The 12,250-nt window shown below is 35.0% G+C and overlaps 1 protein-coding gene across 1 annotated transcript; it reads right to left on the minus strand.

Moving 5' to 3' along the window:
• Window positions 1-1,048: 1,048 nt before the first annotated feature.
• LOC114316295 (isocitrate dehydrogenase [NADP]) lies at window positions 1,049-11,684 on the minus strand. Its single transcript, XM_028262968.2, has 15 exons — window positions 11,292-11,684; window positions 11,160-11,203; window positions 10,954-11,063; window positions 9,968-10,005; window positions 9,539-9,616; window positions 8,456-8,509; window positions 8,251-8,352; window positions 8,055-8,143; window positions 7,869-7,972; window positions 7,632-7,700; window positions 3,974-4,089; window positions 3,007-3,041; window positions 2,776-2,918; window positions 2,044-2,166; window positions 1,049-1,413 (listed from the first exon to the last, which is right to left on the minus strand). The coding sequence occupies exons 1-15, from the start codon at window positions 11,653-11,655 to the stop codon at window positions 1,320-1,322; spliced, it is 1,563 nt and encodes a 520-aa protein (XP_028118769.2). The 5' UTR covers window positions 11,656-11,684; the 3' UTR covers window positions 1,049-1,319.
• Window positions 11,685-12,250: the final 566 nt, after the last annotated feature.

Genomic DNA, 12,250 nt, shown 5'->3' on the forward strand with positions numbered 1-12,250 from the left:
AAGGACAATCAATAATATTTCCTTTGAAGATATTTCCTTTGCAAACCATTTCAAAGACAAATCATCATACAATTTATTTTGTATTGATTAATTTATATGTTATTTAAAATGTAATGACATTTTTTTTAATGAATAATGCTAGAACTTTTTTAGTTATAAAATTCTATTTTTTTTTTATTTTTTAGAATCTATTTTCAATTTTTTTTCCCTGAAAAACTAAAAATTAAATTGATAAAAAAAAATTAAAAATACATCATTTTTATATAATTTTATATCTTGAGAAGATAGAAAAAAAAATTTTATTAAATTAATTTATATTTTTTCAAAAGTCAACATGGTGACACCTTTAATGTCATTATTAAACTAATTCATTAAATCAAAAAATTCAAAACTATAAACATTTCATATATTAAACATATCATTTTATATATTAAACATATCAATTACACATTAAAAATCTAATATCCATCTATTACATGATAACCATCTAAAAATATTAATAAAAATAACCACTCATGATATAATCATCATCCAAACACATACTAAAAATTAATTTGTTAAAAAAAATTATCATTTATACATAATTTTATCTTTAGTAAGTAAAAATAATTTTTAAAAATTCAAAAATATTTTTTTAATATTTATTTTTATCAAACTAGTTAATATTTTATCAAATTGACAACTCTATCTTTGAAATGAAGTAATGGTATCTTTAATTACGAGATTCGAAATTCAGAATCAAATGTATTACAATTAAAATTTAAGAACTAAAGTGACACAAGTCACAAATTACAAGAACTGTTAGCATAATTCACCCAATGGTTCATATTGAAAATGAATAACGAATTTAAAATTTAAATTAATAAAATTAAAAATTTGTTTTGTATTTGTGTGTGTGTGTGTGTGTGTGTGTGTGTGTGTGTGTGTGTGTGTGTGTACAATGTAATTCGTGGATGCATGAGGAACTTTATTTTTTCAGTAGGTTTCGAATTACATGCAACTTTGTAGTAAACTTTCTGAAAAAGAAAAAAAAAGAAAAAAAAAAAACTTTAAGTAAACTTACTATCAATTATTTTATTTTTAGAATAAAATACAAAAGTGCATTATTGGGTGTGAGGAGTAACTTGGTGTTCGGGTAAGAGCCAAGTCCCAGTCACAGAAGGTACCACTCATCGTAGAACACTGAAACAACCAGAATATGCCATTGCAATAAAGATGGACTTCCCACTAATTACCAAAAACAACCTCTTGAAGCAACTCACCCCCTACCTCTTGGTTTTACGAAATGACTAATCTCATATCACGAACTATAGATCAACTTACACAACTGCAGGTGTCCGAAGCTTTGAGATCAAATTCTGTGCAACAGTATCAATGAACTCTTCTGTGTTCAAGTAGAACTCCCTCGATACCCTGCATAAACCAAAACCATCTGAGTAAATCACATAGAAATTCCCTAGAAGTATTGACAATAAAATGGCTCTAGTAATTAGAATTGTATTTTGAAAACATTAATTAACCAATTGGATTGACCATGAAAACTGGGAAGTTGGGAACCCCTTCTCCTGTCCGTTCAACCACCAAGGTACAACATTTCAAACCAATTTACTTGGGAAAAACTTTAAAGAAAATTCATTCAAGCTCTTGTAATCACATAACTTCTTATATTAAATAAATTATGTACTGAGTCGTTAACTGATTGACAGCATCATTTGTATCCTGTTCAGAGAATTAACAATCCAATTAATTTGTATTTCTACAGTTGGTAAGCTAGTCTTTCTTAACATGTCCTAACTCCTAGGGTTTATACAGGATCCTAGGTTTGTCCCCATCCCCCAACAAGGGGGGGAAACAGAACATTGCTAGATAACAATCAAAACATCACTCATAACGGTTAACGATAATAACAATCAATAATAACAATCAAACAGGGAATAAAAAGAGAGAAAAAGTACTTGCAAAAAATAGAATAGAAACGTAATTCCTTTAATAAAATGCAAAAGAAATGCTCGATGGAATAGTTAAAGGGAGCATGCCACTTACTTGGGCCCACGGACCAAAATGGCAAGATCCTTTGTCATTTTCCCAGACTCCACTGTCTCGATGCATGCAGTCTCTAGCTTGTGAACAAAATCCAACAACCTTTCGTTCTTATCAAGTTTAGCCCTGATAAACATTTTTTTGAGTGAAAAAAGATGTATCAAGGCTACCTACCTAATTAAAATATGTAGCACTAATTTTTCAATAATATTGTAGTGAAAAAACAAAAAAAAAGAAAGGGGAAAGAAAGTGACTTGCAATCTAATACAGTTCATAGACATTTACATACAAAGTCTAGTAGAATCATAGCATAAGCCAGCCAGCCTGAACCAGTGATGTAATCATAATTTACGAGACAAAATGTATAGATACATAATATAGCATGATTTTACTTTAACAGGGCAAGTTTATCACAAGTACTCAGCAAACAAGACAATTATGACAGACATGAAACAAGTACAGTTACGACATTTTGAATTACCAATATATTATTGATTCAGAAGTTTTATTTTCATTCTTGTATTCATACATCCGTATAACTTCTCATTATTGCATGACATCAGTTATTCAGTCCAAATAAAAAATATCATAGGCAGCTCGACACACTTCCAGTTTTTGAAATTTTGTTAAGTACAATAGTAAAACTTCTATGAAAATAAACATTATCAAACATGTCACTAGGAGTAGAAGATGTTGGCCAATTTAACTCATTTAAGGAAAAGCAGCAAACTTCACCTATGTTCTAATCCACGTGTCCATGCAAATATGGAAGCAATACTGTTTGTACTAGTTTCTTGTCCCTTCTGATGCAACCGAAAATGGCGAGTTACAGTGCCATGAGCTGCCTCAGCTTCTAGTGTCTTACCATCAGAGGACAACTGCACACATGTGTTAGTGTGATTGCTTTTAGGTTCACAAGACCAGAAGAAAAAGGTTGTCAAAATAAAAATGGGCGACACAACTAACCAATACAGAAGCCATCAAGCCCAACGAACCAAATCCTGCACAAAGAGAAGAAAACTTCTAAGGAAAAGTAAACATTCCAATTGTATGTGAAAGTCGACTTACATTTGCAAACTAACACAAAGTCACAAAATAATTAATGAGGCTGCATACATCATGCATGATAACAAACACCAGATTTACCAATTACCCGTCCACCTCAGCACTTCCCACTTTATTTAGACAATCTATCCAAATAAAATAATGCCAAAAAAAAAAAAAACATGTATAATAGAAAGATAGAAGCACTACGAGCTCAAACTACAGCTAGCTTTAACCTTCATCTTGGAGGCCAACTGTATTAACAGTAACAAAATCATAACCTAAATTATCACTTATTTTTCTGAATTAGTAGATTAGATCTCTCCTCCCCATCAGTAATAGAAAGCATGGAGTAGAAAACCAGGGAGAATAGCCATTTAAAGTTCATCAAGCAAGTACATGAGCAGCTTCAATGGCTTCACTCTGGATTTATCTAGTCTTGAAATTGAAGATTATGTCAAGCATTAATCATAAATCCAAATATTAAGTTTTGAATACTAATAAGAGGTATATGCTCAAAAAGTCTCAACTTTAATATTATCCCTAAATTAACGTTTGGGGATTTTCATATATAAGGGTCTAAAATTTAAATAATCATCTTCAAGCTCTCAAATTCAAGCTGATTTTTTAAAGCAATTTATATTACTAAGTTCCAAAAGGGCGACTATGTATAAACAATAAAGTCTCTACCCCTACAAAACTATCTTAGGTTTCTATAGATATCCAAAATAATGTATAGTAATAACTCACTCTCCTTGCAACCCAGTATGCATTAAATACCAACTCCGCTGTTCCCTCGAAAGAACAAACATTCTAAAAATTCCAAGAGCAAATTTATGGTCACAAAATATTCCACACATAATTGTCCATACAGCTTAGACATCATTACCTTGAGCAAGTAAATCACTCTGGACATCTCCATCATAGTTTTTGCAAGCCCAAACATATCCGCCATCACTTTTTATTGCATAAGCTACCATGTCATCAATTAATCGATGCTCATACCTGAATGTTTACCATAGAATTTTGAAAAAAATAAATTGATGTATATTATTGATTGATGTCTTACAAGATTGATTAATTACAATTCCTATACAATCTATATATAGAAGAAAATGTGGTAGTAGGTGTAGTGGAGGTGATAGTGGGTTAGGTGAAGTGGAGTGTGTGGTGAAGTGGAGGTAGGTGAAGTGGAGTGTGTAGTGGAGTAGGTGAAGGTAAAGATGGGAAATTCTAACAGCCCCCCGCAAACTCAAGGAGGAGAGAAACTAACCAACTTGAGTTTGGAGAGAGTAACAAAACAAGAAAATACATAAAAATAAAAAAGGATAGGAGACACTGTATGGTCGTGTCAGACCGTTGGTGAAGACACTGTATGGGGTGTCATAACGTTGTAGAGGACACTGTATGGTGGTGTCAGACCGATGTAGAAGACAGTTTATGGGGTCATGTCGGACCGTTGTAGAAGACAGTTTATGGGGTCATGTCGGACCGTTGTAGAAGACATTTTATGGGGTCATGTCGGACCGTTGTAGAAGACAATGTTGTGACAGTTTACGGAGTCTTGCTGGACCCTTGTAGAAACTAACCGGAATCAATGTCGGGACAGTTTACAGAGTCTTGTCGGACCCTTGTAGAAACTAACCGGAATCTATGTCGGGACAGTTTACAGAGTCTTGTCGGACCCTTGTAGAAACTAACCGGAATCTATGTCGGGACAGTTTACAGAGTCTTGTCGGACCCTTGTAGAAACTAACCGGAATCTATGCCGGGACAGTTTACAGAGTCTTGTCGGACCCTTGTAGAAACTAACCGGAATCTATGCCGGGACAGTTTACAGAGTCTGCCGGGACAGTTTACAGAGTCTTGTCGGACCCATAAAGGAGCTAACCGGAATCAAATGTCGAGACAGTTTACAGAGTCTTGTCGGACCCCTAAAAAGTCGCACCCTCAAAAGGTGTGCCCAATCTTTCAAAAGGCGTGCCATCAAAAAGCGTGCCCAATCCATAAAAAGGCGTGCCATCAAAAGGCGTGCCCAATTCATCAAAAGGTGTGCCGGACATGATGGCGAGGCACGTGGGCGCCTTGGCTTGCGCGCCCGTTTGTCGTCTGGCGGCAAGTGGCGCGCGATACGCGTGGCTGCCTCGGCTATTTAACCAAGACGAAGGCTGAGGCTGAGGCATACCATTCTGAAACCTCTGAAACCAACCCTTCGCTGAAAAACTCTGCCTCTTCGGAGAGAGAAAATCTGTAACACTCTGTTGCCCAGAAAAATGGCCTCTTCTTCCCGGAGTCTGCTCACTCTCTTTCCCGACCTGAACGAGTCAACAAGAGAGATAACTGGTGCGGTGGCCAGTGAACCTCAACCAAACACCGCTGGTTTTGCTCCGTTGAACTTTCCGATGCGGTCTGTGGAGCAAAAAATGGCAGGGCAAACAGATATTGAAGCCAATCAATATACACTGAAGTCATGTGTGGAAACCATGACTGCGGTTACAAATTTGTCGAACCGGCTGCAGAGTAGGACAAATGAGGTGCAGCATTTGAACGGCCAACTGGCTCTGCTCCAGCGCATGTATAAGGATGCGCGAGCAGAGATAAGTGTGCTGAAGGCGGAAAATAAGGAGCTGAAGCGGAAGGCCACCGTGATGTTCCGATTTGGAGGTCCTCCATATGCTGCAGTGGAGGAATATGGGGGAGTGAACGTGCTCGGTGGCGTAGAAAACACGGAGGCAACACCGTCAAGGGCTGCCCAGGACGGAGGCAAGAAGAAGAGACCGGCGGCTGAGTAGAGAAGAAAAATCCCACTGTGGGTGTGGTTGTTGTTTTTGTTTTTTTTTTTTTTTTTTTTTGGTGTAAAATTGTGATCGGGGTGGATCCCTGAGATGAATAAAATATGGTTTGGTGTGCAAAGCTATATGGTATGAATTGAATTGGAAAAAGATTAAAAATAATGTGAAAGAAAAAATAAAGAAAGAGATAATAAGAATATATGTGAAATCAAAATGAAAGATGGGGGAAATAAGCAAAGTGGATGGAGAAAATAAATAAAAAAGAATGGAGTTGGAAATCAAACGGAGGAGAGATGATTTTTTTTTTTTTTTTTTTTAATATAATAAAAAAAGATATATATATATATATAATAAAAAAAAAAAAGTGGGGAACAGTCTGAGAGCATCAATGAAGGTTTAGAATAAAAAAATAAAGTTTGATTAAAAAATAAAGTGGGCGGTGGAAAATGTGATGATGGTCTTGGGTGGAGAAAAAGTGTAAATAATAAGAACAAGAAAAGTGAAGTGAATGGCCTGTGGCTTATTTATTGATTTATTTTATTGGTTTGGGTGGAACCAGCACATGGGTTGGGTTGTATTTATTCTTTAAAAAGATATATGGCAGTGGAGCAACGTGGGTGCTTTGAGTAAAATATTATAAAATATATATATATATATATATTAAAATAAAAGAAAGTGCTTGAAGTGGAGCAGTGTGTGTGTTTGCAAGTTTCAATTTAGAGAGAGAGAAAAGAGATGGCACAGCAGATCAAAGAGCCGTGTGCCTTAACGTCATTGAATTGCTTCAGTCTTGATGTGAGAAATGTAGTTACAAGTCAACACATTGTGCTTCTGTATCTGGCCTTCTAAATCAAAAGCCCAAGTAAGAGTCAAAACTCTAACCATATTTTGCCTGAAGATGGACTGGTATGGTTCTGTCCTTTTGTTTTCTGGTTTTCTTTTTGGAGTACTGAGAAGCTAACCCCAAGAGAGAACAAGCGAGAAAATGGTTGTTATCAGAAGTGAATTGTGCAAGTTCCAACTTCTGCAATGCTCTGGGAGAGATAGACCAGGCGTCGGCCTTTGCGCCGTCGAAGCCGCGGCAGCGGAGGACTTCCGGGGAGGTGTATGCCGGAGTTCCGCAGGTGGTTTGGAGCACTTGCGGTGGAGTTGGTTTTCCGGCGAGGCGGAGAGGCCAAAACAACGGAGATTTTCAAAACTCCGGCGGCGGTAATGAGAAGGTTCTGGGGCTTGTAACATGCATGCTGATCTTAAAACCAAGTATGCTGTGAGTGGGAGCATGGAACATGCAATACGACCCACTAGAGCTGAGGCACTCTCAACTTTCAGACGAAGGAGAGTGTAGAGAGGTCGGGAAAGTGAAGGTATGTGTAGAAAATTCCAGCGGGCAGCGAAGGCAAGGTTGCCGGCCGGCTGCCCGCCGGTGAGAAAACAAAATACGGGCCTAAATCTTATTGCTCTGATACCATGAAAAAAAATAAATTGATGTATATTATTGATTGATGTCTTACAAGATTGATTAATTACAATTCCTATACAATCTATATATAGAAGAAAATGTGGTAGTAGGTGTAGTGGAGGTGATAGTGGGTTAGGTGAAGTGGAGTGTGTGGTGAAGTGGAGGTAGGTGAAGTGGAGTGTGTAGTGGAGTAGGTGAAGGTAAAGATGGGAAATTCTAACAAATTTTTATAAACCATTTGAACAATTTCAAGGAAACAAATATGCAGCTATAATTTGCAACAGATGCCAGCTAACCATATTGAATGTTCCTCAAACTTCTGCTTCCACTTCTCCTCATATATCTCCTGAAATATATCCTTAAACCTGCAACAGGAAAATTGATATAAATATTGTGCGCATTCCATTTCTTTACCTAAATTGAAAAATCGGGGAGGAACAAAAATTCAAACTAAATAAGACAATAATTTACAAAAAGAAACAAGGCAAGAATTTACAAAAGAAACCTATTCCCAAACTACAGCCTAAAGTTACCTGCCATCATATTTCTTGAGAATTGTATTTTTGGTGCTCAAGTAAAGAGGCCATTTCTTTGCAAATGCCAGTGACATTGACGATTCAGCAAAGGATCTAATAGACTTCAAATTGCACAATAGTGTCAAAATAGAAAGATTTGATGTTGCAATTTTGAAAATCTGAGTGAAAAGCAACTAGACAAACCTCATCAACGTTGTACATAGCAAGCGCAATGCCAGGTCCTTTAAAATCATAAACATCAAGTTCCACAGGCACGTCACCATTTTCTGGGACTGAATAAAAGAACCACACAAGTAACTTTGTAAGCATTGATACTGTTTTGACACATAGAGAGAGTTTTCAGTCCAGTTTACAATCAATAGAATATAAATCAGCTCACCAAAGACCATTTTGAGCTTTCCTGGTCCTTCAATGACAGTATCAGTGGCACGATACTGATCTCCAAAGGCATGCCTACCAATACAAATGGGCTTCTTCCAACCTGAAAATTAAAAAGTAAGTCCAAATGGTGATCCATAATACATAAATTATTAATACCTCATTTACTGATATCCCATTAAAGATGATAACAAACAAAATATTACCAGGAACAATTCTGGGAATATTCCGGCATAAAATAGGTTCACGGAAAACGGTACCTACAAAAACAAAAATTAGTAACGAAGAAAAATCAGTTCAGAGAACATTGAAGAATATAAAAATATAAGGAAATAGCTTCAGGAAAATGAATTCATGGCAAATGAATACCACAGCTTAGTCTGCCAGCATCTACACATGAATAACTTACAAAGCAAGACCATAATGAGGAGTTCACGCAAACCATATCTATATAATATTCATGCACCCAATTAAATTCCTTTAGATCTTGAAAATAAGACTGCCTTATTGTTTTTCAAAACCTCAATTAATTTATTGTGACGTAGCATATTAAAATTCAGATTACGTAGCTTCCTAATCTACTAATAAAGTCTTATGTGATATTCTACCAAAGACCTGGGATCAACTATCCACTCAAGCCTTCAGCACTATTTCATTAATAAAAGGCAAAACATACAAACCAACCCTAAAATTCAATTTCAAAAAGCACCGAATTGGGAATTATTTGTGTTATCAATATTTTTCACTTACATTTAAACAGTTATTCTGGTGTTAATTGACAGATAAAACATTCGATCACCCACATGCAGGGACAGCTACAGCCAGCAAGAGCTGAGGGACTATAATTCCATCCTGACAGCTGAGTAAATAGGTGTAGAACTAAATCATCCCAAACCAACACCTCGTCTAGGCCAAAAATATTTCAGATAAAAATACCATGTATACAATAAAAGCTGTGACACAACAAACATCTAGCTCAAAATTTAATGTTTTGATCACAATCACTATATTTACTAGAAAACGCTAGTACACACATTTGGAAGAAGTCATTATGACACAGCCAGTCCCTACCTTAAACTAATAAAGATAATTCACATAGTACAACACAATGTTTATACGAACACATGCTCCCAAAACAAGAACCAAAAACTACTAGTTTCCCAAAGAGAGAAAATCCTTTGAATGAAAAGTAGATGGAACAATCATATAAATGCACAACAACAAGAACAACAACATATGGATTCATCTTGCCATTGCAAAACAAAGAATTCAATATATCAAACACAAACCATTTAATATATTTCTGATTGTGCCATTAGGACTCTTCCACATAGCCTTCAATCCAAATTCCTTAACTCTGGTCTCATCTGCAACACAAGCAACACACCCAAACCAAATTAGACAATGTATGCTACAACTCACTGGCAAATAACAAACACAATGAATCAGATCTCAAACCACAAATACCAATGTCTCAAAAGTTTGCACTAGTAAAATTTCTTTGGAATTTCTTCAAAACTCAAAAATTCATTAATAAAAAGAACAATTTTCCAAAATCATCTAACCTGGAAGCAAATAATTCAAAACAAAACTTTCTAATTATATTAACCCAGTCGCAGAATCCAAAGTAAGCCTGCATGCCCATATTACAATGTTCCATGCTCGTTAAATACAGCATATCATTAAAAAGTATGAAAATGAAAGATATAATAACTAACCAGGAGTAATCGTAGCACATTTCACAGCAACATTGTACCTGAAAATTTTTAAAGGTTAGAATGACAATATAATAAGGTTACATTGTATTTATTCTACATAAATTAATAAGGTTACATTGTATATATTCTACATAAATTAATCCTGCATTTTTTTTTTTTTTTGGAGAATCAATCCCAGCATACTTTCAATATCATTTGAACAGGGAAACATCCACTTCACTGTCTCTCTAAAAAACACCCTGCCTGCATAAAAGGTTCTCTACACCCACCCTAAAAAATGATGAATCAAATTCCGATATTATTACAATGGCAAACCCCTTGCCCAACTAAGCTTTTAAACCTTTTGTTTATGAAAATGAATTTTAATATTCGTAGATTTCAACATTTTCAATTATTTAATTATGGAGAATGAATTAACAGTTATATGGGTTTCAATTTATGTTTTCAAAAAATTTAATACATTTTCAAATTCTTTTGTCAATGTCAAAGCTAAGTGAAACAACATACTGAAACAAATTTTTTATCCTTGCTTGTAAACTGACCACCAAGGCAAAACAAGTTAAACCACCAACAATAACCAAAAAAGTCAAGTTTTAAGTTATGAAATATATAGCTTTTTTACGTAATAATTGGCGTGTTACATATTTTTCATTATCTTTGAATTAGTTATTCATATATGTGACATATAATAAATTTGTAAAAATAGAAATATAAAATTTTAACATGTTGTGTTGTGTCTTGCTTTTTTTGAAAATCAACATGCCCATGTGTCCATGTCGTATTGTGTATCCATGTATGTGCTACTTTCCAGCTAGACAATCCTAGAGGGTTAGAATGAGCATAGACCTAACCTAACCTTCAGCACTGTTTGCATTGCTTCTCTCATATTCAAAACAACTGTTCTCATGCTTGCCAGACCAATCTTTTACCATGGCACCAAGAAATGGAACCTCAAAAGAAAGAATTCAACAAAGTGAGAGGCTTACTTAAGAGTGGCTTCAGCACTTTCTACAGTGACTCTATCATCAGTGGCATCGCGATTCAATATCCCTAAATCGAAATACTTAATATCTAAATCCAAATATGGAAAAATAAGCTGCAAAATCACATACAATTTAAAATAAATAAATCAAATCGTAAGAATGAATCAAAATGCTTCCAGAAATCCAAAAACTAAAACTAAAATCCGCACCTTGTCCTTGATCATCCTCCATATGATTCTAGTCATTTCATCGCCTACGATCAAACAAAATCAAAACAACAACAAAAACTGAAGTTCCAAACGAAATAATCAAAACCAAAGCTAAAAAATACAAGAAGTTACCCTCCATTTCGACGATGGGGTTCTGGACTTTGAGTTTGTTGTCGATGGCACTTGAAGAAGCGAAGCTACGAATGGAGGCTTTGGAGAAGAGATTGTTATAGGAGAAAGAGACACGGTTCTTGGAGAAAACTCCATTGAAAAGCTTGGGATTGGGATTGGGATTGAGTGATAAGCTAGGGTTTTTTAGGGCAAATGATGTAGCTGTGGCGGCGGCGCCAGACATGGCGCAGAGGCGGAGTCCGAGCATTGGCCTTTCGATGACTACTGCTGCCGCCTTTAAAATTACTCCTTGCCCCGCTTTTCTGTGCTTTTCTCGGATCCAAAACGGGCCAGACTTTTGTTTTCTGAACACAAAACGGGCCATTCTGGGCTACCCGAATTATTTTTATTTCTTTTCCTATGGGATCAAAGAAAAAAAATTATATAATCCTATATTTTTTTGAATCGTAACTTAAAAAAAAAAAAATTATAATCAAGCATATCAAAATAATATCATAACTTGAAAAAATTAATCATAACTAAAAGATGTGATATTATAAAATCCTAACTTTTGTAACCCATATTTTATACATATCTTTGAAATTTTCAATATTTGAATATGATTTTTGGAGAGAGAGGTAGATGTTGGAGCTGTCACAGCCCACTAAGTTTATCTCAAACTTATTTTTAATAATTCAAATAGTTCATATTATAAGATTTATCAAAAATATTTATATAAAAAAAATGAGAATAATCAGACATGCGTAATCTTATGATTATGGCCTAATTATTTTCAAAAAAAATTATTAAAATTACGCTAATAGTTTGTTTTTTTAAAAGCATAAATGTGATGTTGTTATGGGTTACAAATGCCCAAATAATTTTTTTTTCCCATAGATGATCTACTCAACAAAATTTACAAGTTTTTTTTTTTTTAAGATGCTTGATATTAAGATTTTATAGCATAAAAGACATTTAAT

This window comes from Camellia sinensis, chromosome 4 (genome assembly GCF_055761805.1).
Source record: "Camellia sinensis isolate YWXY chromosome 4, ASM5576180v1, whole genome shotgun sequence".
Classification (NCBI taxonomy): domain Eukaryota; kingdom Viridiplantae; phylum Streptophyta; class Magnoliopsida; order Ericales; family Theaceae; genus Camellia; species Camellia sinensis.

Bases quoted from the DNA above. Each gene is read 5' to 3' on its own strand.
- LOC114316295 (XM_028262968.2), bottom strand. From the start codon at position 11,655: ATGGCCCGTTTTGTGTTCAGAAAACAAAAGTCTGGCCCGTTTTGGATC. The intron at 11,204-11,291 runs GTAACTTCTTGT...GTTTGATCGTAG, and splicing joins CCCCATCGTCGAAATGGAGG to GCGATGAAATGACTAGAATC. The intron at 9,617-9,967 runs GTTAGTTATTAT...CTTGTGTTGCAG, and splicing joins ATGTGCTACGATTACTCCTG to ATGAGACCAGAGTTAAGGAA.